Genomic DNA, 25,398 nt, shown 5'->3' with positions numbered 1-25,398 from the left:
TGTTATCTGTGCACTCTTACAGCACAGTGGCAAGTTGATGACGTTCTACACCCAGTTTTGCGTCTTTTTATTTATTTATTGAATGTATAATAATTTCAAACCTTATACACAACCAGCATCAGCAGCAGAGCTATCACTGTACACAGATACTAACATCAAACATCAACATCCATATATTAAAATGTGCATCATGAAAACATTCATCGCAATGAGTTGTCTGTTATACTTATAAGGTAGAAATATAAGAGAAGGAATAGCGGAGATGTCGAGTCGCGATAGGCACAACAGAAAGATTCTCACAATTATAGCTTTTGGCCATTAAGGCCTTTGTCAGCAATAGACACACACACACACACACACACACACACACAACTTGCACACATGTCTGCAGTCTCAGATAACTGAAACCACACTGTGTGGTTTTAGTGTGTATGTGTATGTGTATGCGTGTGTGTATGTGTGCCTATTGCTGACAAAGGCCTTAATGGCCGAAAGCTATAATTGTGTGAACCTTTTTGTCGTGCCTATCACGACTCAGCATCTCCGCTATATGGTGAGTAGCAACTTTCCTTCTCTGATACTGTTACATACAAGTTAGAGTGTATATGTGTATGTCCAGGTTCTGCTACCAAACCCCTGGATCGACAAAAGGCATCACAAGTGTCAGCACAGTGGGGGTTTGTAATCTCCCAGTCCCAACATGAATGGAGATAAGGGCAAACACATCCCCCCCCAAAGGACACACAAGCTGCTTTGCACAGTAGCCTGAGCCTGTACGTCGTGAGCAAATAAATGATTTTTTAAGTCCCATGACAGACATTTTGTGGGAGTATTATCAACGTGCTTTCTTGAAATGTATTGCAGGGCGCCTACATGTGGCAATCAGCACAGCTGCAGACAGGAGATCGGCAGAGGAGAATGGGGGAGGAGAAAAGAGACAGAGAGAGAGAGAGAGAGAGAGAGAGAGAGAGAGAGAGAGAGAGAGAGAGAGAGAGAGAGAGAGAGAGAGAGAGAGGGGGGGGGGGGGGGGGGGGGGAGATGTGTGAGGCAACTGAAAGGTGAAGAGGGGTAGTGGGCTGGTGGAAAAAGAAGGGGAGAGGCAGAGATGAAATAGAGAGGCGGAGGACGATACGATCAGAGGGAGGCAAGAGGAAGATAAGGCCAGAAAGAGGGGTGGAGGATGAATACACACAGGAGGAAGAGGGGAGGGGGGGTTAGAGAGGTAGAGGTGGGAAAATGAGGTGCACAGGCTGGAGGAGGAGGAAGTGGGCATAGACAGAAGGGGGAGAGGGGAGGAGGAGGAGTGTTCAATATGTGTGTCGAATGCATATGCACGAAAAAGGCTAGTAATATAATAAAACAAGAGTTAACAATATATTCAGATGTGCAGACTAATACCATAATAATCAAATGGGACATGAGATCTCTCTAAGAGCTCTAGATTTTGATGTCATCTAATCCTGGCCAGTGAAATTTAATTATTCCCTGCACAGAACTTGTTGCCTGTGAATTGTATCAAAAATTTATTCCATCATAAGCTATCTCTTGATGGTAAGCTACTTCTGCAGTATCCTGTGTTCAAATATTGCCTTACAAAGTGTGAATGTACTTTCCATACCTAAATGACTAATGGGCAACCAGCAGGCCAGATCCAGCATGCGACTGGTTTCGGTCCAGCCCATGGAAGAAATTTGTGAAGATTGAGTGAGGTGCTTGCATTGTACTCCACTCAGAAGACATTTTTTGGACATATCTGTCGACACTCAGTTTGCCTTAAGTATGCAGCTCACGGTCTGGCTGTTTTGCTTACGCAGCAGGTGTACTGTACCATTTCTCTGCTGCTGTATTTCAACAAGATGCAAATGACCTGCTTGTGGCCAAAAATCACAAAGTTTCTCTTAATTGTTTGTCCATTGGGATTGTCTGTTTCATTGTTTTTCTGTTCTTTCTTGTATTGAAATTGGTAAATAATACTGTCCATTGTGGATGTATTACAACACTACAGCTGTTGAAACTGAAGGTATATTATAATGAATTAGCTGCAACCAATTGGTTTTATAGGTGTCTATTTTTTCATGACAATGTTTCAAGATGCTTGGTATCCCACCGTCAGATGTTTACATTTATTTATGTGTCATGAACATTGTTACTTTATTTCTTTAAAGTCAGTACCACCATTAGACTGATGTTTATTTACAGTGTTACATTTACACTTACACAATCATGATTTTGGCTTCAAAGTGCCATTATCAAGTACAAGTTTCTGAAAGCAGGTTAGACAATAATCGTCTAAGTGTAAATGTAACACTGTAAATAAACAACAGTAATGGCGGTACTGACTTGAAAGAAATATGTTATGACTGTGGCCCTGCATTATGAAAAAAAATTGTTTCTTTACTAATGGCATTGCAAAATTTTGCAACAGAAGCTATTAAGACAGCTATTGTAAAAATCATAGATAAAAAAAAACATTGTTCATGACATGTAAATAAATGTAAACATTGGAATGTGGGGTGAACATCAAAAGAACAAGCCCAGAAAAACACATTTTTTCTCAGCCATAATTTGTTGATGTGACATGTCAGGAAATGGGTGCCATTCATTTGGTGTGTTACCATGTAAAGATTAACATCTCAGATGCTGTAGTTTTGAGTAAATGTGCTGGGAGTACTGCTTTCATGTCATGTGACGAGGTGGCCTGTGAGCTTAGATAAGAATGTGAATCAGACCCGCTTGGTCTAAATGGTAAAATACATGGAGACTGTCATGGTGCATGGCCCTTTTAAAGCATTGTCTTTAAGAATTACATAAGTAATGCTACTTCTGACAATTGCCATTAACAAAATTGCTAGATACATTTTCAAAGAATTATATAAGTAATGCCACTGTTGTGAGAATTACTATTAACAAAATTACTAGATACATTTTCCAAGTCTTGAGCCAGGTGCAAGATTTTGTTTTCCTACACAGTACCTTGATTAGTGGCCTAGTAATCTTCATTGACCACTTCAAGCAGTTTTATTGCATTACTTTGAACTCCAGTCTGAAAAATGAAATTGTCAACCTGGCTGGACACCCAAAATATATCTTTGATTGATTACACTGGGGTAATGGTGGTGATAGTCTACTACTCATTAATTGGATAATTAACATTGAAGTTTTAAAACTGATATGAAAGTAGCTAAACAAATTGTTTTGAACAAGTGGAAAGAAAGGCAAAATAAAAGCTTGCACATGTGCATGTGCATCCATCCTCATTCACATAAACACATACACGCAATTTGTAATTAACTTGTAATTGGGCATATAGGGAAGGATAGCATGTATACTGAAATTGTAAACAGAGATACCAGATTCATTCAGCTGGCTTATTACCTACAAATATGTTGAGCCAACCACTCTGTAGACATATTAAAATTTCATTCCCGATAATTTGGTAATTAGGTATGGGGACACAAAATACACACATCAAAAAAAAAAAATTTGCATCACCTCGGTTCCAAGAGTTCTGGAACCTGTACAAAAAATTGAAATAGAGATCACCATAAACATCATTCTGCCCTTTTTATTGCTCATGAAAACGACACATTGCATGTTGTACCACCATATAGCGAGACCTTCAGAGGTGGTGGTAAAGACTGGTAGGTTGGTTGGTTGGTTAAAAGGAAAGAAGTAAAGAAAGGAGACATACAGCACGATAATAGGAGAAATGAAGAACAAGAAGAATGACAGAAGGACAACCAACACTACTATGGACAAAACAGGAAAAGAAAAATACAGAGAGAAGCAAGAAACAGGTACAGGGGATAAAAACAAATGAGCAGGAGACTGTGGCTGGCAAACCACGAGAATAAAAGGAAAAGCCAGCCCACTCTTCAACACATTAAAACATCCAGCCTAAAAGCATTAGAGTGGAAAACACAAAGGGACAAAGGACATACGCTAAAACTGATATAGCATAATAAAACCCACCGTAATGTATAAAACGTAAAACTAAATTAGCTGGTGAGGCATTATCAGCTAAAATTAATGGCAACAAGTCCGGTAACTGAAGAGTCCATCGCAGGGCAGCCAAAGAAGGACAGCTGACCAAGATATGGGCCACTGTCAGCCGGGTGCCACACCGACACTGAGGTGAGTCATCACGGCACAAGAGGTAGTCTTGTGCCATCCAAGCATGGCCAATGCGGAGCCGACAGAGAACCACAGAGTCACTGCGAGAGGCCTGCATGGAGGTCTTCCACACATTCGTAGTCTCCTTAATGGCACGCAGTTTGTTGTGTGTACTGAGGTTATGCCATTCCATCTCCCAAAGCCGCAAAACCTTGTGGTGTAGTATTGAACGCGGGTCAGTTGCAGAGAAGCCAATCTCCATAAGCGGTTTCCGTGTAGCCTGTTTGGCCAGCCTGTTGGCAAGTTTGTTGCCTGGGATGCCAACGTAACCTGGGGTCCAGACAAACACCACTGAACAACTGGACCATTCCATGGCATAGATGGACTCCTGGATGGTCGCTACCAAAGGATGACAAGAGTAGCACTGGTTGACAGCTTGTAGGCTGCTCAAGGAGTTGGTACACAAAAGAAACGACTCCCCCAGCAGCCATTGGGCAAGGAATGCTGTTAAATATGTCCTCCATGGACATATGCAAAGCCGATGTGATCATCAGCCATCGAGCCGTCAGTGTACACCACTTCATAGCCTCAGTACATATCAAGAATCGACAGGAAGTGGCAGCGGGGAGCCGCAGGGTTAACTGAGTCCTCAGGGCCATGTGAAAGGTCCAGGCAAAGTTGCGGCCTAGGTGTACACCATGGAGGTATACCTGCATGGACCTCAAGTATAGGTGGTAAAGGCAAGGACTCCAGTTTGGAAAGAAGGGATTGGACATGAACTGCAATTGGAAGCCCTGACCTGGGCCACCAATGCGGGAGATGAACTGCTGTAGGTGGGAAAAGGAGATGGTAATTTGAATGCGCAGGAGAACTATGAACATGTGCAATGTTACTGGCCAGTAGTTGTTCACATCTAAACTGCAATGGAGGGACTCCAGCCTCCACCAAGACGCTTGTCACTGGACTCGTCCTAAAAGTTCCTGTCGCTAGGCGAACGCCACACTGGTGCACTGGGTTGAGTAAACACAACGCTGAGGGTGCCGCCGAACCATAAACTAGACTCCCATAGTCAAGGAGGGATTGAACAAGGGCTCTGTAGAGCTGCAGCAGCGTAGAGCGATCTGCACCCCATTTGGTGTTGCTCAGGCAGCAGAGGGCATTGATGTGCTGCCAGCACTTCCGCTTAAGCTGACGAAGGTGAGGAAGCCAAGACAATCGGGCATCAAAAACCAGTCCTAAGAACCGATATGTCTTCGCTACAGTGAGTGGATTGTCATTAAGGTAAAGTTGAGGTTCTTGATGAACGGTACGATGCCGACAGAAGTGCATAACACAGGACTTTGTGGCCAAAAACTGGAAACCGTGGGCTACAGCCCACGACTGCACCTTGTGGATGGCTCCCTTTAAGTGCCGCTTAGCAACACCAGTACTGGATGGAGTAGTCTGAATTGCAGAAGTGGTTTGCAAACAGAGAAGGTGAGACGGACGGCCCTACAGCTGCTGCTAGATCATTAATGGCCACTAAAAATAGAGATACACTCAATACAGAGCCTATGGGACCCCATTCTCCTGGATATGGGGGGAACTACCGGAGGCACCAACTTGGACACGGAAAGTATGAAGTGACAGGAAATTCTGGATAAAGATCGGGAACGGGCCTTGGAGACCCCATTTGCATAATGTGGCAAGGATATGATATCGCCAGGTCATGTCATACGCTTTTTGTAAATCAAAAGAGACAGCAACCAGGTGTTGTGTCTGGAAAAGGCTGTTTGGATGGTAGACTTGAGGGACACAAGATTATCAGTGGTAGAGCAACCCTGGTGGAAGCCGCTCTGACATGGAGCCAGTAGTGCTACGTGACTCCAGGACCCGACCCGACCCAACCGCCGACACAACATATGTTCCAGCAGCTTATAAAAACGTTTGTGACACTGATGGGCCGACAGCTATCTACATCAAGCAGGTTTTTACCTGGTTTGAGCACCAGAATGATGGTGCTCTCCCACCATTGCGAGGGAAAGACATCATCGTACCAGATGCAGTTGAAGATGACGAGGAGATGTCACTTGTAGTCAGATGAAAGATGTTTAATCATCTGACTGTGGATTTGATCTGGCCCAGGAGCTGTGTCAGGGCAATGTGCAAGGGCACTGAGAAACTTCCACTCCTGTAAATGGGGTGTTATAGGATTCACTGTGGCGTGAACTGAACGAGAGGACTTTTTCTTCCAGCTGCCATCTGACAGTGCGGAAGGCTGTTGGGGGGTGGGGGGTAATTCGTGTAATTCTCTGATGCACAGGCTCGAGCATAGGGCTCAGCAAAGTGATAGGCAATCATGTTTGCATCAGTAGATAACACCATTTATGTTAACACCTGTTGGGGCCTGGTACCCGAAAACACATTTGATCTTTGCCCAGACTTGGAGACATGGTAAGGTTATGTATGGCAACCAATGGTTGAGGCATATCTCTCCCAACACTTCTGCTTCTGTCGTCTGGAAAGTTGACGAATGCGGGCATGGAGCCGTTTAAAGGCTGTTAGGTGCTCCAGGGAAGGGTGCCGCTTATGCCGCTGTAGATCTCGCCAACACTCCTTAATTGCTTCAGCAACTTCCGGCGACCACCAAGGGACTGCCTTTCGCTGGGAGCACCCTATAGAGAGAGGGATTGCCTTTTCTGCCACAGAAACAATTGTTGTCGTCACCTGCTCAACTATCACATCGAAGTTACCATGTGGGGGAGATTCAACGGTAACAGCAGAGGTGAAAGTTTCCCAGTCCACCATGTTTAAAGCCCATCTGGACAGGCATCCATGGGCCTGCTGCCAGGGCAGTGACAGGAAGATGCAGAAGTGGTCACTACCACACAGGTCATCATGTGCTCTCCAGTGGATAGATGGGAGAATTCCTGGGATGCAACTAGATAAATCAATGGCTGAGTAACTACCATGAGCCACACTGAAATGTGTGGCGGCCCCAATATTTAAGAGTCGGAGGTCGAACTGAGACAGTAAAGTTTTGACATCCCTGCCTCGGCCAGTAAGCATGTTGCCACCCTACAATGGGTTATAGGCATTAAAGTCTCCCAAAAGTAGGAAAGGTTTAGGGAGTTGATCACTCAGTGCAGCTAATACATTCAGAGGTACTGCACCATCTGGAGGAAGATACACATTGCAGACAGTAATTTCCTGCGTCGTCCTCATTCTGACAGCCACAGCTTCAAGAGGGGTTTGAAGGGGGCACAGTTTCACTACAGACTGAGTTTAGTACATAAACACAAACTCCACCTGACACTCAATTATAGTTGCTATAGTTCCTGTAATATCCCTTGTAGCCAAGGAAGGCAGGGTCTGCATTGCCGGGAACTAGGTTTTCTGGAAGGCAGGGGTCTGAATTGCCAGGAACCAGGTTTCCTGGAGGGCAATGCAGAAAGCAGGTGTAAAACTTGACAGTTGCTGTAGCTCAGCCAGGCAGTGGAAAAAACCACCAAAATTCCACTGGAGGATGATGTCATCATGAGACTGGAAAGGCATGGAACATTCAATGAGGCAGTTTACACCTCAGGGTCACCTGATGCCACCAACTTATTGCCTGAGCAGTCTATATCCACTGTGTCTGTGTGTCCGGCAAGATCTATGTCTTCAGTGGAAGCCAGAATCTCCACCTCATCCGCAGATGCAGAACTTGTAGGTAGCGGTCATGTAGGTGCCACTGCAATTCCCGTGGTCTTGGGGTTGTTATTTTTGGATTTCTCTCACTGCTCCTTGAGTTTCCCTGGCTGGTAGGGTGTCTTCTTTCCCACTAGCAGAAACCTGGGAAGGAAGTGACCCAAGGGACCCCTTCCTAGTGAGAGGAGCTGACGAAGACTTACGCTTGTCCGGCTGAGAAGTGGAGTTGGAAGGGCTGTGCTCCCAAGGTAGGTGGTGTGGGAGCGATAGGGAGGGAAGTGCCCCCCACCATCAAAGGGGCAGGTGTAGTCTTCTGTCTCTGAGAGGTGACTGGGATTGGCGGAGTTGATGGTGCTAGAACTGTTGTAGCAGCAGCATAAGACGATGTCATTTGTGCAGGATGTAGGCGTTCAAATTTCCTCTTAGCCTCAGTGTAGGTCAGTTGGTCCAGGGTCTTGTACTCCATTACTTTCCTTTTTTTCTGGAGAATACTGCAGTCAGGCATGCAAGGCAAATGGTGCTCTCCGCAGTTGACACAGATAGGAAGCGGTGCACACAGAGTATTGGGATGTGATGGGCATCTGCAATCTCGACATGTGACACTGGAAGTAGAGCGGGAAGACATATGGCTGAACTTCCAGCATTTAAAGCACCACATTGGGGGAGGGATATAGGGCTTTACATCACAGCGGCAGACCATCACGTTGACTTTCTCGGGTAATGTATCACCCTCGTAGCTAAGATGAAGGCACCAGTGGCAATCTGATTATTCCCCAGACCCTGGTGGACACGGCAAACAAAATGTACACCTCGCAGCACTAAATTGGCGCTCAGCTCATCATCAGACTGCAAAAGAAGGTCCTTGTTAAATATGATACCCCGGACTATATTTAAGCTCTTATTGGGCATGATGGTTACAGAAGCATCCCCCAGCTTTTCACAAGCTAGTAATGCCCATGACTGGGCAGAGGATGCTGTTTTGATCCAGACTGACCTAGATCTCATTTTGGACAAGCCCTCCACCTCCCCAAACTTGTCCTCTAAATGATCAACAAAAAACTGAGGCTTCACTGTCATGAAAGATTCCTCATCAGCTCTCGAACATACAAGGTACCGGGGCAAATAAGAGTTGTTGTCATTCTTAACCTGAGGCTCCTCCCATGGTGTGGCCAGGGAGGGGAACTATTTGGGGTCATACTTCTGTGCACTGAAATGAGCCCATGAACGCTTAAGAGACTGCTGGTGTTTGACCACCAGCAAGAGATGATGCACGCTTCATCGCATGTCATCTGCCCTCATGCCACCCACTAAAACCAGGGGCCTGGGCGCCACCCAGCTGCAGCAAAGGCCACCTGGCAGGATGGCCATTGCCAGGAGTCCCAATGCCCCAGGGTGACGAGCATCTACTCCTTGGTATATGTGTGGAATTAAAGGCACAGGCATCAGCAGAGCGATCCCTGTGTGGTCAGGGGTCTACAACCAACAGGGCACATGGCAGCCCCATCACAACTAACTGGATACCGTGCTGGATATCAGGTGCAACCAAGCAAACAAGTCTATTATCAATGTCAGCGTAGAAAATGATACTGCACAGTTGATGGAAAAATATGCACCCAGGAGGATGACCTTGCCAAACAGTTGAAGAATGAGCAGAAGTTCAGATCTATGTCGGCAAAAGATGTGATAGGTCTCAGTGCATGATAGACATGATGATGCACCTTGTAAGGCATCCTTCCCCAATTGGCCTGCTCTTTGGGAAAATTTTGAAACATGGGATTTCCAACCCTAAAGGGGACCATCACATAAAGGCCGAAACGTGTGAGACTCCTTTTGGTCACCTCTTACGACAGGCAGAAATACCTCAGACCTATTCCAACCCCCAGTTCCACATGGGGTGGTAAAGACTGATGTACACTCTAATACCCAGTATCACGTCCTGTTGCATTGATTCATGCCTGTATTCATTGTCTTATACTATCCACAAGTTCATCAAAGCACTGCTGGTCTAGACTGTCCCACTCCTCAACGGCGATTCAGCATAGATCCCTCAGAGTGGTTTGTGGGTCACATCGTCCATAAACAGCACTTTTGAATCTAACCCAGGCATGTTCAATAGGGTTCATGTCTGTAGAACATGCTGGCCACTCTAGTCCATTGATGTCATTATCCTGAAGGAAGTCATTCACAAAGTGTGCACAATGGGGGCGGGAATTGTCATCCATGAAGACGAATGCCTCGCCAATAAGCTGCCGATATGGTTGCACTATCGGTCGGAGGATGGCATTCATTCAAATATCGCACAGCGATTACGGTGCCTTTCATGACAACCAGTGACATACGTCGGCCCCACATAATACCACTCCAAAACAAGAGGGAGCCTCCACCTTGCTGCACTTGCTGGACAGTGTGTCTAAGGGGTTCAGCCTGAATGGGTTGCCTCCAAACACGTCTCCGATAACTGTCTGGTTGAAGGCATATGTGAGACTCATTGGTAAAGAGAACGTGATGCCAATCCTGAGCAGTCCATTTGACATGTTGTTGGATCCACTTGTACCACGCTGCACGATGTCATGGTTGCAACAATGGACTTCGCCATGGATGTCAGGAGTGAAGTTGCGCACCATACAGCCTATTGTGCACAGTTTGAGTCTTAACACGATGTCCTGTAGCTGCATTGCTGTCACGGTTCCTCTGAGCCATAATCCGTCGGTAGTGGTCATCCACAGCAACCTGAAGGGCGGCCTGAGCAAGGCATGTCATTGACAGTTCCTGTCTCTCTGTATCTCCTCCATGTCCGATCAACATCGCTTTGGTTCACTCTGAGGTGCCTGGACACTTCCCGTGCTGAGAGCCCTTCCTTCCACAAAGTACCAATGCAGACACGATTGAATGACAGTACTGACCTCCTACGCTTGGTTGAACTACAGGCAACACGAGCCATGTACCTCCTTCCTGGTGGAATGACTGGAACTGATCAGCTGTTGGGCCCCCTCCATCTAATGGGTGCTCACACATGGTTGTTTACATCTTTGGGCACGTTTAATGAGATCTTCAAACAGTCAAAGGGACTGTGTCTGTGATACAATATCCACAGTCAACGTCTATCTTCAGGAGTTCTGGCGTGTGTATCAGATTTGTCTCATTACCAAAGCAGCAGGAGCAGATCAGCCATTACAAGGAGAATTACCCTCTTGTAAACAAACAAAACTTGGTACAATAGAAAAGGGGATTGGGAGAATGTGGAGGTGGCACACCACATTTTGTCTTTGTATATTCCCTAATGGCTCTTTTATCTGTTACATCTACAATCTCACTCTTATGCAAAAATATTTAGCACAAATAGACAAATGCAATTTCTTACATGCATACACTTTCAATGGGGTGTTCCTACTAAAATTCCAAACCACGAAATATTTTAAGTGAATTTTCTGTATTGTACAGCACATCATACACGGGATGCAAGAGTGCTTGCAATTTGTACTCTGTGCACCATCAAATTAGTCTTCTGCTTTAGATATTCATCCTGTTATCCGCTCCGTCTATATCAAAATCGGAGATAAACCAAGTTTCATGTCAGCCCTACGCGTGCGTGCGCGCCCACACACACACACACACACACACACACACACACACACACACAAATCACAAGCGCACACGTGCACCCACACGCACGAGCATGCGCAGAAGCAAAGTCAGTAATCTTCATATTAGAAAATTTTACCGTAGAAGCAAACAACTGTATAGGTGTTCGTGGGTCAAAAATTCAAGCAGTAACTAACGTTTTATGTGGACAGACATTAGAAAAACAGGTTTACATAATATTTTGCCCTTTAAGTAGCTGCAGCAATATAAAAACGGTTTTAATTTGGAGATTTCTGTTTTTGCTATTCACATGTGGATTTTATTTATTTTGCACCTCAGCCAGGTCTGTAGCAGAGTTGTGGTTGTGTATCTTAAGATCTGAAATTAAATATGGATAACAAAGATTATTATTATATTATCAATAAAGCATACTCCCACATATTCATATTTTATTTTTCATTAGTTGAAGTTACTAGAGATCACAATATAATTTTTCTACACACACAGTTCTGGAGACAGCCTCATTATTTCACACTCACAGTCATTATTGTCTGCCTCATTAGGGATATCAGATGGAGGCTTGTAAAAATCCAATTTCATACTCTGATGTCAGTTCTCACTAAAATGAATTTCAAGCAAGTGTTTGACATCAGCCAATTTCTTAGGATTGACAAGGTTGTTGCACAGTGGTTGAGTGCATTGAGCAATATGGGTATCCTTTTTTGTTATATATTTAAAGTGGCCTAAGTCAAACATGTAGTAGTTCTCACCTCTTACAAGTACACTATGTGATCAAAAGTATACCGGACACCTGGCTGAAAATGACTTACAAATTCGTGGCACCTTCCATCAGTAATGCTGAAATTCAATATGGTGTTGGCCCACCCTTAGCCTTGATGGCAGCTTCCAGTCTTGCAGGCATACACTCAATCAGGTGCTGGAAGGTTTCTTGGGGAATGGCAGCCCATTCTTCATGGAGTGCTGCACTAAGAAGAGGTTTCAAAGTCGGTTGGTGACTCCTGGTATGAAGTCGGCAATCCAACATCTCAAAGGTGTTCTATAGGATTCAGGTCAGGACTCCTAACAGGCCAGTCCATTACAGGGATGTTGTTCTCATGTAAACACTCCGCCACACGCCGTGAATTATGAAAAGGCGCTCGATCGTGTTGAGAGATGCAATCGCCATCCCCGAATTTCTCTTCAACAGTGTGAAGCAAGAAGACGCTTAAAATATCAATGTAGGCCTGTGCACTGATAGTGCCACACAAAACAACAATGGGTGCAAGCCCCCTCCTTGAAAAGCATGACCACATCATAACCATTGCCTCCGAATTTTACTGTTGGCACTACACACACTGGCAAATGATGTTCACTAGGCATTTGCCATACCCACACCCTGCCATTGGATCGCCACATTGTGTACCATGATTTGTCACTCTACACAATGTTTTTCCGCTGTTCAATCCTCCAATGTTTACGTTCCTTACATCAAGGGAACAAGCAAGGCGTCGCTTCACATTTACCGGCGTGATGTGTGGCTTATGAGCAGCTGCTCAACCATGAAATCCAAGTTTTCTCACCTCCCACCTAACTGTCATAGTACTTGCAGTGGATCCTGATGCAGTTTGCAATTCCTGTGTGATGGTCTGGATAGATGTCTGCCTATTACAAATTATGATCTTCTTCAACTGTTGGTGGTCCCTGTCAGTCAACAGATGAGGTTGGCTGTACGCTATTGTGCTGTATGTGTCCCTTCATGTTTCCACTTCACTATCACATCGGAAATAGTAGACCTAGGGGTGTTTAGGAGTGGGGAAATCTCGAGTACAGACGTGTGACACAAGTGACACCCAATCACCTGATCATGTTCAAAGTCCGTGAGTTCTGCAGAATGCTCCATTCTGCTCTCTCATGATGTGTAATGACTACTGAGGTCACTAATATGGAGTACCTGGCAGTAGGTGTCAGCACAATACACCTAATATGAGAAACATATGTTTTTTGGGAGTGTCCAGTTACTTTTGATCACGTAGTGTATATTGTCCTGGCTGTTTGTAGATGTCTTGAGTATGTATCTCAAACAGGGAGAAAACTGAAAATGTGAGGCATTTAGAGGCTTCAGGATCCTTTCTGCTTCAGACTTTTATCTGTGCTATTCATTTTACAGTATATCTTACAACCTAATAATAGCTACTGCTGTAAACGTCTCGACAGAAGCACTATTAACACAATGCATGACAACGTAATGTCTTGCTACAGTTTAACAAATGAAAAACAATGGCTGGCAATCACATGGAGAAAATGCAGTCTCTGACTGCTCAATGTGGATATTGCAGGCTTTGCTTCTCAGACTGTAACAGATGATCACGGAGATTATAGACTTTGCTTCTAACACCAGTTTTCAGCAGGTAAATAAAACCATTTACAGCTGCTTTTGCTTCTTTAAACCGATGGATGCTACTAAAAACCATCAAGGAGTATCCATATCTGACAAAATAACCTAAAAAAATAATTAAAAAATGGAGATTGCCCACTTTGCTTCTAGGTACTTCAAACGTAACGCAACAGATGCCATTTTATATGCTAGCACTACTGCAGGACACTTGGTAAATGTGAAACAACCCAAAAATCATTTTGTAAATAACAATGAAAGAAAAAGTTTCACAAAGTCAAGCTAAGCAAATAAGAAAATGACCAGTAAACACACAATACTAAAGTTAAAATTTTTGTCTTTCCTTATTATGGATCACAAAGTCTCATTCAAATGACACATACACAAGGGATTTTTTTTCCCCCTTAAGGAACACACTGCCATTTGACTATTTTATTGTTTATTTAAGTACAACCCAGGTTTTGGTCTTTTATGCCCTTTTCAAGTATTTGATTTTATTTCTTTAACATATATTGCAGGACACTTAACATGTTGTCCAGCTATATACGTTAAAGAATAAAATCAAATACTTGAAAATGGCATAAAAGGCTGAAACCTGGGTTGTACTTAAATAAACAACAAACAGTCAAATGGCAGTGTGTTCCTTCAAAGAATATTGTATGACTGTTGCTCAACAATGCATAAAATGTTCCACTACATTGGACATAAAGCTATACACTCTTAGAAATATAATGAACTTATCAGCATACCGGTACATCCCATTATCTTTCCAGGAATTTCTTGATTGCAACACCGAGAACAAAATATCTGTCCACAAACACGGCAATGATGTTTTCTACGAAAAGTGGTGAATTTTTCACCACAGTCATAACATTCCTTACTGACTGAATCAGGCATCCAGTATTGTTTGAGGTCAGTATCCTTATATGACTGCAATCCCTGGAAAAAGATATGCTTTCATAAGTTAAAATACAGAACTCTTGTGTGATCCAATTAACCATAAGTAAACAATGGTGATTATAAGAGTAGGAACAGTTATAAATAATAACAACTGTGATATCTCTTACACATTATCACTTTTACAAATGTTTCCAAAAGTTTTAGGTCAGTATTCTGATGTTACAGTTACAGTTACCCCTACTAGCAAGTAAATTTCAATCCTTCTGAAGACTAAGTTAGTAGATGTTTACATGTAATTGGACAAAAAAATTTCATAATGGAAGAATATTTCTCTGGAATGCCCTCTCTAACAATGTTTCTTAATTTTTCCACATTTTCTCATGATAAGTCAATACACTTCTCTAGTGACAAATTAGTTTACTGAAGCTACCACAGAAGAACTAAACATTTTATTCTCCAACCAACAGCTACAATGTGCATCACATCAGAATGTGTGTGTGTGTGTGTGTGTGTGTGTGTGTGTGTGTGTGGTGGAGAGTGGGGTGGGGGAAGGGGGAGAAGCATGATGAAAAGGGGTCTCCTTGTGTATGGTGGCAAATAAGGATGAGACATTCTATCACAATTCAGATACAGCCCTGGTGCAGTCAGGAGAAGAGCAATGAATTTCACCCAGCAATACTCAGGTGAAGCACCCAGAAAAAAAAACCTAAATCTTATGGACTGCTAGTGGATAGTTTAGATGGGTGCAGAGAACAGTTCAGCATCAGTTTGCCTTCTGACCTGACATGTTTTCCAGTTGTGCAGTGTGAAGTAGATGAGATGATCCAACATATGGTATTGCTGTGGAAGGGGAAATAGCATGTTGGCATTTAAAACTCAAATAAAACATTTTTTGTAGGCATACACCAACATATACAAACTGGACAACAATCACGACTGCTAATGATCACAAGATTAGCTGGCCCAGCAACGAATTCACATACCCAGAGGGGCACTGCATGTGAGTTGGGAGAGTGTTGACCTGAATTCAATTTTCTGTTGCTTCTCACAAAATTAGATCTACAGCAGAATGTGATAAGCTCATAATAAAAAATACATATTTGGCCAAGGCCACAGAATAGACAGTAATATTATAACATGTATGGTTTGTCTGGAGTATTATAAATATGAGAAAAACTGATGAAGTAACTAGAATTGTAGCAGTGTGTTTTAATTATACAATTCCACAGTTGTGATTAGTTGAAAAAATAGACATTCACAAACACCTCTATAATAAAAGGCAAGCAGATACTTGAACAGATACATGAACTACCAAATTTGCTATGTGTGTGTGTGTGTGTGTGTGTGTGTGTGTGTGTGTGTGTGTGTGTGTGTGTGTGTGTGTGTGTTTTGTGTCAGAGAGAGAGAGAGAGAGAGATTATGAGCACTGCCTACCATAGAACTGAATGCCATCTGATAGTAGAGCAGGCATGTGACGTGGTATGGTAAGTGAAAAGTGGTGCAGTGGTGGGAATCATTTTAGCGGCAATTCGAGCAGTAGATGGGGAAATCCACTGACGTAAACTACTTTGACAAATGGCAGACTGTCATAGTCAGCAGTGCCCGAGAACAAACATTTGGAAAGAGCAAAGCTGGTAACCTGTTCACATGCCACTGTCATGAGAATTAATGGAAGTGGTTTAAGAATGGCAAAACCACAATTAGGCAACTAGGTGTTGGACGTCCATGGCTCAGCACAGAATGTGGACGTCAAAAGCTTGCCTGCTCTGTAGCAGCTTTGAGGACAAAGTACAGTGCTGGAGTAGTCGTAAGTGTTTCTTAGCACACCATTCAGCATTGTTGAATATGGAGCTTCGCAGTAGACAACCCAATGACTTCATCAATTACTGCAGTGTCTACAGGATCATTGAAACTGAACCATGGATGAATGAAAAAGTGTTGTCTAGTCTGATGAAACACATTTCTTGTTACAAAAGGTTGGTCATCATGTCTGGGTACACTATCATCCAGGTAAACGGCTGCTCAAAAAGCACATCATATCATGGACACGGGCCACTGGGGGCAACATTATGCTATCAGGGACATGTAGCTGTGCTTCCATGGAACCTGTAATAGTAATCAAAGGCACAAAGATGGCAGTGAACTACTTGGACATTACTGAGAACCTGCCTGCTCTGTAGCAGCTTTGAGGACAAAGTACAGTGCTGGAGTCTTCCATGTCTTCCATGACGGTTATAGCATGATTCAGTTGGGTAATCGCCCATGTCACAAGGCCACAATCACACTACAGTGGTTTGAAGAACATGATAGGGAACTCATGTTGATGTCTTAGCTATCAAATTTGTCTGATCTGAATCCAATGCAACACACATGGGATGCTATCAGGCAACAGCTCCATGGCCACAAACCACCAGCCTGTAATTTGCAGGAATTGCACAACCTGGGCACAGACAATTCATGCCAAATCTACCAAGGACTTTCCAAATCTATCACACATGGAATTGCTGCTGTATTGCATTTCAAAGGTGGACTACCATGCCACTAAGCAGTTGGTCATAATGTTTTGGCTCATCAATGTATACATAATGATTAAGAGTTAGACATCAGAATATCCTGTAAGGGAATATCTACAGTTATTAATTTCCACATTATCTATAGATTTAATTCCAAAGGTTAAAATTTATATTTTAAATACCACTGACAATTCACGAAATAAATTTCTCTTCTTATTCTCATTTGGCACACTATTATAGTAGAACTGATAGGCACTATGAGGGTGTAGCTGTAGTCACTAAGGAGGGTTAGAATTCACAAAGACAGGAAACATCACCATGCAGAAGTGTAGATGATTTTGAGATCGCAACATAAAGGATTCTGAAATTAAATTTAATAACAGACTCAGTGTATCACATTCCATAAAAATGTCTGAAATACTTTAGGAAAAAAGAGAATGTTACATAAATAACATAAGTTCAACAAAATGTGAGATTATAAAGAAGAATTTAAATGGTTTGAAAAATAATACAATAAAGTGTTCAGAAACAGTAAGATTCAAATACTAGCCATTACTGTTGAAGAAGAACTTTAAAATATCAATATGCCAGCAGTCAGAGAGAGATTTTTGTCAGGATATGAAGCAAACTACTCCAGAACTTCCTGCTATAAAGAGAAAGTATTGCAACAGATCTGGAAGAAAATGACAAATGTGCATACCCACTACAACAAGGGAAAGATAAGGTTGGAATAGCAACAGTTTTATGAAAAGAATTGATTGCTACTCACTATAAAGATGACATGCTCAACTGGATACAGGCACGATGAAATGACTGGAGTGGCCAGAAATAGCTGTTATGTGTCTGAGAGATGTGAATGCATGTGTGTTTTTTCCTTTTCTTGTCTGCAACTCAACAATCATCTCTACTGTGACGAGTAATCAACCCATTTCATAATACTGTTCAAACCCACTAAAAGATATCTATGAATACAATCTTACAATAGCTCATTTGACTGACAAAACTAATGCATAGTATTGATACCAAAAAATTCCACAAATAAAGTAAAACAAATAGTGTGCATCATAACAATGGAAAATGGGAAAATCAGGAAAACCAATGAAAAAACTGTAAAAAATTCAAATTAAAAAAATTATACATATTCAATGTTACTTTAGTGGGACAGCTAAAAATTTAACACAAGGGTCTTGTGGAACGTAAGTTCCAGTTGCTTCCCAAGATGGGATGAGTAGTCAGAACAGATGTGTATGAGGGGTAGTAGAGGGGGGTATGAGGCAATAATGTGGAGCCATTTCAGTGTTGCTATGGCAGTCATTATTTCAGAGAGCCAGAAGAAGATAATAGTATTAACACTATCTCCCATAAACAGCAAGCTTTGTGCAGTTATCAGGTTTCTGCACTGCCATAAGCAACCTCCAGCAGAAATCCACCACCAATTTTGCCATGCATATGGACTGAATATTAAGACTTACAATGTGCTCAGATGATGGTGCAGACTTTTCACTATAACCAATGTGAACAGCAAAAGCAGTAACGGTCAGGATAACATTAAGGAAACACTAAAGGCTGTTAATAACTAAAGGATACACACTGTACACCAGTTAATGTGATAATGAGCAGGATTTCACAGTACTCAGCTCTGTAGGAACTCTTTACAGTGAAGCATCTTTATGTAAGTGTTACCAACCTCAAAGGTGTTAGCAATTTTAAAAATTGTTGAGAGAGATGTACCATGAGAATATCCTTATGTATATATAGAGTACTGGAAAAATTAATGGGTAAAAGGTTAGGTAACTCAATAAACAAGAACTGAATGTCAACTATTCTCAAGGAGAAGAAGAAGAAGAAGAAAGGCAGTAGGAATATTTTCTGACCTAAAACAAAACATTTGAGATTGTCAACAATACTCCTCTTCTTATTAAGCTTGAAAGTTACAGAAGTAGAGGACTGTAACAATACCAGAGAAGGAAAGTTGCTACTCACCATATAGCGGAGACGCTGAGTCGCGATAGGCACAATAAACAGATTCACACAATTAAAGCTTTCGGCCATTAAGGCCTTTGTCAGCAGCAGACACACATACACAGCGCGCGCGCACGCACGCACGCACGCAAATGCAACTTGCACACACATCTGCAGTCTAGGAGAGCTGAGACCACACTGCGAACAGCAGCACCAGTGCATGATGGGAGTGGCGACTGGGTGGGGGTAAGGAGGAGGGTGGGGGGGGAGGGGGGGGGGATAGTATGATGGGAGTGGTGGACAGTCATGTGTTGCAGTTTAGACGGAGGGCAGGAGAGAAGGTGCGGAGGGAGGAAAGGGTAAGTAGCGGAAAGGAGATAAATAAAAGAAATTAGAAGACTGGGTGTGGTGGTGAAATGACGGCTGTGTAGTGCTGGAATGGGAACAGGGAGGGGGCTGAGGACAGTGACTAACGAAGGTTGAGAAATAAAGGATTATCAAATGAATGGATTCATTTGCTTCTTAAAGATTATAAACAAACAAAAGTAATATATGAACAGGACAAATAACAAGTAGTTTCAGAATATCAGTCCACAGTGACTCAATGACCTATGGTCTCTCTCTCAAGTCAGTAATGCAATCACTTTTGTTGTTATTGATATTAATCATTTGAACTTCCATGTTGAAACAAATAAAAGTGTTGAAGTATTCTTTTGGTTAAGTCACAAAGCAATGTAAAACAAAGCATATGATCACTGAAAACATTTTGTAGACACAATAATCAATAGTACATAACCTGAATAACTAGGAGGAATCATGACTTTGTTTCTTGTGCTGTATATTTTATTTGCAGATAGAACCCATGGCATGCACAAACAATACCATTGGCGTCCCCTATTATCAACAGGGGCCAAATGGAAGTGATTTTGCTCAAATACATGGCAGATTGCTCAATGCGGAGGAGGTGACCAATCAGCAAGGTCATCAGCCCAAAGATCTAGTATTGCAGAAATCAAGGGAAAAACGACACAAACAGCACAGTCCAGTCGAGAGGAAGGGATAACATGCAAACAAAGAGGGAAAAGGGATGTCAGTGGTGCAGGAGGAGGAAGCCACAGGAGGAGGTTGGGTGGAAACAGGGAGAGCAGGGGTGCCCCAGAAACGCTACATGCTGTGTGACATCAGCACTGCCACCAACCCATCCTGACACCCACAACATACCATTATCACGGTACAATGGGGACAACACAAGGGGAAGAAGACACGAGAAAAGGGAAAACAAAACAGCACAACAGACCAGATAAAATATAGGGAAAAGGATGGGAGAACCTGGCTGGTGTGGAGGCAAGGTCAAGGCCTCCATACCAACACTTGTGCTAACTGATGGATTCAAACTCCAGAGGAAAATTCAAGGCCTTATACCTGAAAATACAAATGACTTTCATGAAGAAAACTGAGGACAGATGTAGCCATGCGAGGGTCATCCACTAACACCTGAGACAGCATTGGTTGTTTGACTTGGGGAAGGGGACCGAACAGTGCTGAGACAAAGAAGGTGGGAGGGCATATTTTGTGCAAAGGTCCATTCAGCAATACATGGATCACTGTGAGGGGATCCACATAACTACAAAAGGAGTGGGGAGGGGGAGGGGGGGGGGGGGGGCAAGGGGTAGCTCACTGCCGAGTAAAAACCGTGGGTCAGTCTAGTGTGGATAACACAAAGATGGAAGAGGATGGTAGATTCCCACTTAGAGAGGCAGTGGGAAGGTGGCCACAAGGGGGGGGGAGTCTCCTTGATGATGCGAATTTTATTAGATGGGGGCTAGCCTCCCGAGAGTCAGTCCACAATTCAGCAAAAATGGATTTGATGTAAAGTCACAAATCTGCCGCCACAGTGGTCATGGAGAATGGGAGACAAATGGCCGCCCCTCCCCCAGCCAAATGATTAGCAAGTTCACTACCATTCATGGCCAGTATACCACCGGAATAAGCAGCATCATCTAGATCAACAAGAAGGTCATGGATGGCAGAAACCATAGAGTGGTGGGATAAACTCAGAGTGATAACCTGTCTGATAAGTGGGCATCAATTCCACAGTACTCACACATGGCAGGCAAGAGACTGTGTTCCATACCAACAGAAGACGTGAAAGCATATCCCATAGGATCGGCAGATTTAGAAGCATGGGTATATAAAAAATGGCATCCTAAAACTCACATTAAATGCATCCAGAACAAACAACGGAGCAACCACTGGAGCGATGGAGGTTTTCTGAACCCAGAAGAGATCCATCCAAATCCATGGCCAAGGAACTAACCAACAGAGGGGGGGGGGGGGGGGGGTGTTAGAATGGAATGTGGAGAAGAGGATAAAGAAAAGAGATGGAAGTCTCAATGGTGAAATGAACTCATCCGAGAGTAGGTAGTGGTTGGACAACAGCCTGAAGCTGTGAAAAGAATAGTATAGGAGGAGTCAGCAGGGAAAGAAGGGATAATGAATGCAAAGCAAACCAGGAGCTGGAACAGACAAATCAAAAGGGGTGGGATGCCAGTGTCAACTAGGAGACTATTGAAAGGGCTGGTGCTGAAGACACCAGTGGTTAAACGGACAACACGATGGTGAAGCAGGTCCAAAAGGAGCAGTGCAGAAGTGGCAGCTGATCCATAAACCTGACAACCATAGTCCAGCTGAAACAGAACTAATGCCAAGTAAAGGCACAGAAGGGTCGAACAATCTGCGCCCCAAGGTGTGTGGGCAAGGAAGTGAAGAACATTGACTTCACGAAAACAGCCAACCTTCAGATATCAGATATGGGGTGACCATGTAAGTTTGTTGTCAAAAAGAAGACCTAAAAAATATAGCTGGGGGACCACTGTCAGATGTTCAGCATTGAGTAAGAGCTCCAGATCAGGATGGACTGTAGTACGGCAACAGAAATACACAACCCTCGACTTAAGGGGAGAGAATTGAAAAATGAGTGATTATGTCCACGTGGAAGTGTGCCGGATGGCATCCTGGAGCTGTCATTCCACATAGGCACCATGTGGGAGCTAGTCCAAATACAGAAATCACCCACATACAGAGCAGGGGTGACCAACAGTCTGGCAGAGGCCACAAGTCCATTAATAGCAACGAGAAAACGAAGGACACCTAATACAGAGTCCTGTGGAATGCCATTCTCCTGGGTCCACAGAGAGCCAAGAACAGTGCCAACCTGGATTGTGAAGGATCGGGACTGGAACTGACAAATAAAAATTGGGAGGGGCTCCCTAAGACCCTGCTCATGGAGCATAACGAGGATGTGATGGTGCCAAACTGGGTCATAGGCCTTACAAAGATTGAAGAAAACTGTCACATGATGGCGGTGTTGAGGAAAAGTCTTGCTGAATTGTGGTTTCCAATCAAAGCAGATGATCAGTCGGAGACCATCGCTCCTGAAAGCTGCACTGGCAAAGAGATAAAAAGTTCCTGAGATTCAAGGACCCAACTGAGCCAACAAACCACCATCCATTTAAGTAATTTGCAGGTGACACAGGTAAGGCTGACTGGTTGGTAGCTATCAAAGGACAACGGATCCTTGCCAGAATTAAGAACGGGAACCACAATACTGTCTCTCCGTTGAGAGGGTAAAATGCCTTGGAGCCAAATATGGTTAAACACCTGGAGATTTTGGCATTGTGGAGGACTGAGGTGGTAAAGCAATTGATTATGTATGGGATCAGGGCCAGGAGCTAAATCATGGGGAGAACAGAGGACCAGAAGCAGCTCCCATTCAATAAAAGGTTCACTGTAGAGTTCTGCCTGACAAGGGGTGACATGTAAGTGTGAAGCTTCAGCCTGCTGTCTGTGGGGGAGGAAGACAGCTCGATAGGAGGCTAATGCCATCACAAAATGGAGTTCTGCAAGGACTGAGGGATCTGTACAAAGGCCTTCTGGAAGGACAAGGCCTAAAATGGAAGACTGCCACTGACAACCTTGGAGGGTGTGGAGTGTACCCCACACCTGTGACAAAGGGACAGAACCTAAAGATGACACAAAGTGTTACCATCACACCCATTTGCTCTCTCTAATTAAGTAATGGGCTTTGGCATGAAGACATTTAAAGCTAATCAGACTGGTGCCACTTAAGGTGTTGCAAGGCACAATGACAATCATGAGTAACGGTGGTAATGGCTGTGCTCCACAACACAACTGGCCGATGGTGTACACGGCCTGTCATGTGTGTGACAGCAATGCCGGCAGCCTAGTGTGGCAACAGGGTCACTGGGAGGCAGGAAGGGAATGAGAGAATCAACGGAAAGTGGTCACTATCACAGAGATCAATGTGTGGTGACCAGTGTGAGGAAGGAAGTAGGGGAGGGGCAGCAATCAAATGATCAATGACACAGAAAGTGCCATATGCAGCACTAAAATGAGTAGGAGAATCACCATTAAGAAGGCACAGGACATGGAAAGCAAGAAATTGGTTAATGAGGAGCCTCTAACCAGATGGAAAAGCACTGCCCCACAAAGGGTGATGGGTATTAAAATCCCAAAATGGAGGAAGGGATGGGGGAGATGCTGAAGGCGGGCAGTTAGGACAGCAGATGTAGGTGGCCTGTCAGAAGAGAGCTCGAGATTGCAAATCATGACCGCAGAGTCCATGTGGACCTGAACAGCCACTGCTTTCAATGGGGTACGAAGTGGGACCTATATACTAACAATATCCATATGGACCAATGTACAGACACCACCAGAAGCCCTCAAAGGGCCGACCTGGTCCCAATAGAAAGCATGGAACCAACTAAGGGTTGGTGAGTAAGCATCAGCAAAATGAAATTCCTGGAGAATGAATCAAGCTGCCGAGTAAAAGACAATAAGGGATTACAACTCTGGGAAGTGATGGTAGTATCCATTACAGCTCCATTGAATAAGCACAGGGTGGGTAACCAAATGGAAGGCAGATGGGCCACCTGGTTCACCATCTGTCACCAACGAGGACAGGGTGACATCCATAAATAAGAGGTTAGACTCAGGTTGCGAGGGGGGAGATGGCACCTCTGAGAGCACCAGGGGGACATTGTCCTGGGACTTACATTTCTTCTTCTTCTCTTTTATACGTTGAGGGGGGCAGGGTGTAGAGGGAGGCCAGGCTTCTTCAAGATCTGAAACTGAAAGAGACGGGTGACCTCGGGGAACAGAGATTGTAGTAGCAAGCCTCCAGCCTCAGACACTTCATGGGAAGGTGTCCCAGGAGGAAGACCAACCTCCCCCGGGTGCTGGAGAAGGGGGGCACTTCTTCAGCCATGGAGGAGGAGTGGCACATGGAGGGGAGGGCGTGGGAATCGCAGGGGAGGGGGAGAGGAGAGGGCTTTGGGATTGGGGTAAGGAAGTGGGAGGAGGGAGTAAGGATGTAACAGAAGCAAAAGTAGAAGTCATCGACACAGGGTGAAATCAGTAAAATTTCTGACATGCATCAGTGCAAGTTAAACAATCCAAGGACTTATAGTCTTGTCTCTCCTTTTCTTTATTATAAGCCAGGCAATCTGGTGAGCATGAAGAGTGATGATCATGACAATTAACACATGTGGATGGCAGAACATAGGGGCTCCCCTCATGGAGTGGGTGTCCGAATCATCACAAAAGGAGTGTGCCGTACATCGGAAAACGTGGCTGAAACACAAGCACTGAAAGCACCACAGGAGTGTCAGGATGTATGGCTTCACATCACACTAATAATGCATAACCTAGACCTTCTCTGAGAAAGTATCTCTCTCAAAAGCCGGAATAAAGGCGCCGGTATCGGTGTGACTGCCCTTACGATCTTTCTGCACACGCTGAACAAAATGAATGCCCCGTCATTCCAGATTGTCCCAGAGTACCTCACCAGTTTGAAGGATCAAAAAATTAGTACCTAGACCATATTCAAAGACTGGTGAAGTGTAAGGGACACCGGGGCTTCATCAAGATGATCACAAGCACAAAGAGCTGCAACTTGGACAGCAAAAAAGTTTTGATCAACAAGGAACCCGACCGCATCTTCCTGAGGGTCTCCACTTTGCTAAACTTGTCTTTGACATTATCCACAAAAAATAATGGTTTCATGGCACACAATGTGTCCCCATCCACCCTAATACAGACTCAGGTAGCGAGGAAAGTGTTTCATCCCAGGCTGGAGAGCCTGGCCCTCCTCCCAGGGTGTAGTCAGAGAAGAGAAGGCCAAAGGGTCATAAGAAGCAGCATTCAATGATCCATTACCAACTGAAGAGACAGCCATATAAGAACCGT

General features: G+C 43.8%; 1 protein-coding gene across 1 annotated transcript in view; it reads right to left on the bottom strand.

The window, feature by feature from the left end:
- LOC124788540 (1-phosphatidylinositol 3-phosphate 5-kinase) overlaps nt 1-25,398 on the bottom strand; it is a 407,657-nt gene that overhangs the window by 339,843 nt on the left and 42,416 nt on the right. The window contains exon 4 of the mRNA XM_047255810.1: nt 14,506-14,695. Within this exon, the coding sequence (XP_047111766.1) occupies nt 14,506-14,695 (190 nt within the window). The remainder of the gene's footprint in view (nt 1-14,505; nt 14,696-25,398) is intronic.

This window comes from Schistocerca piceifrons, chromosome 3 (assembly GCF_021461385.2).
Source record: "Schistocerca piceifrons isolate TAMUIC-IGC-003096 chromosome 3, iqSchPice1.1, whole genome shotgun sequence".
NCBI lineage: Eukaryota > Metazoa > Arthropoda > Insecta > Orthoptera > Acrididae > Schistocerca > Schistocerca piceifrons.
Note: the sequence above shows the minus strand (reverse complement) of the source record. Positions and strands in the feature narration are given on the sequence as shown.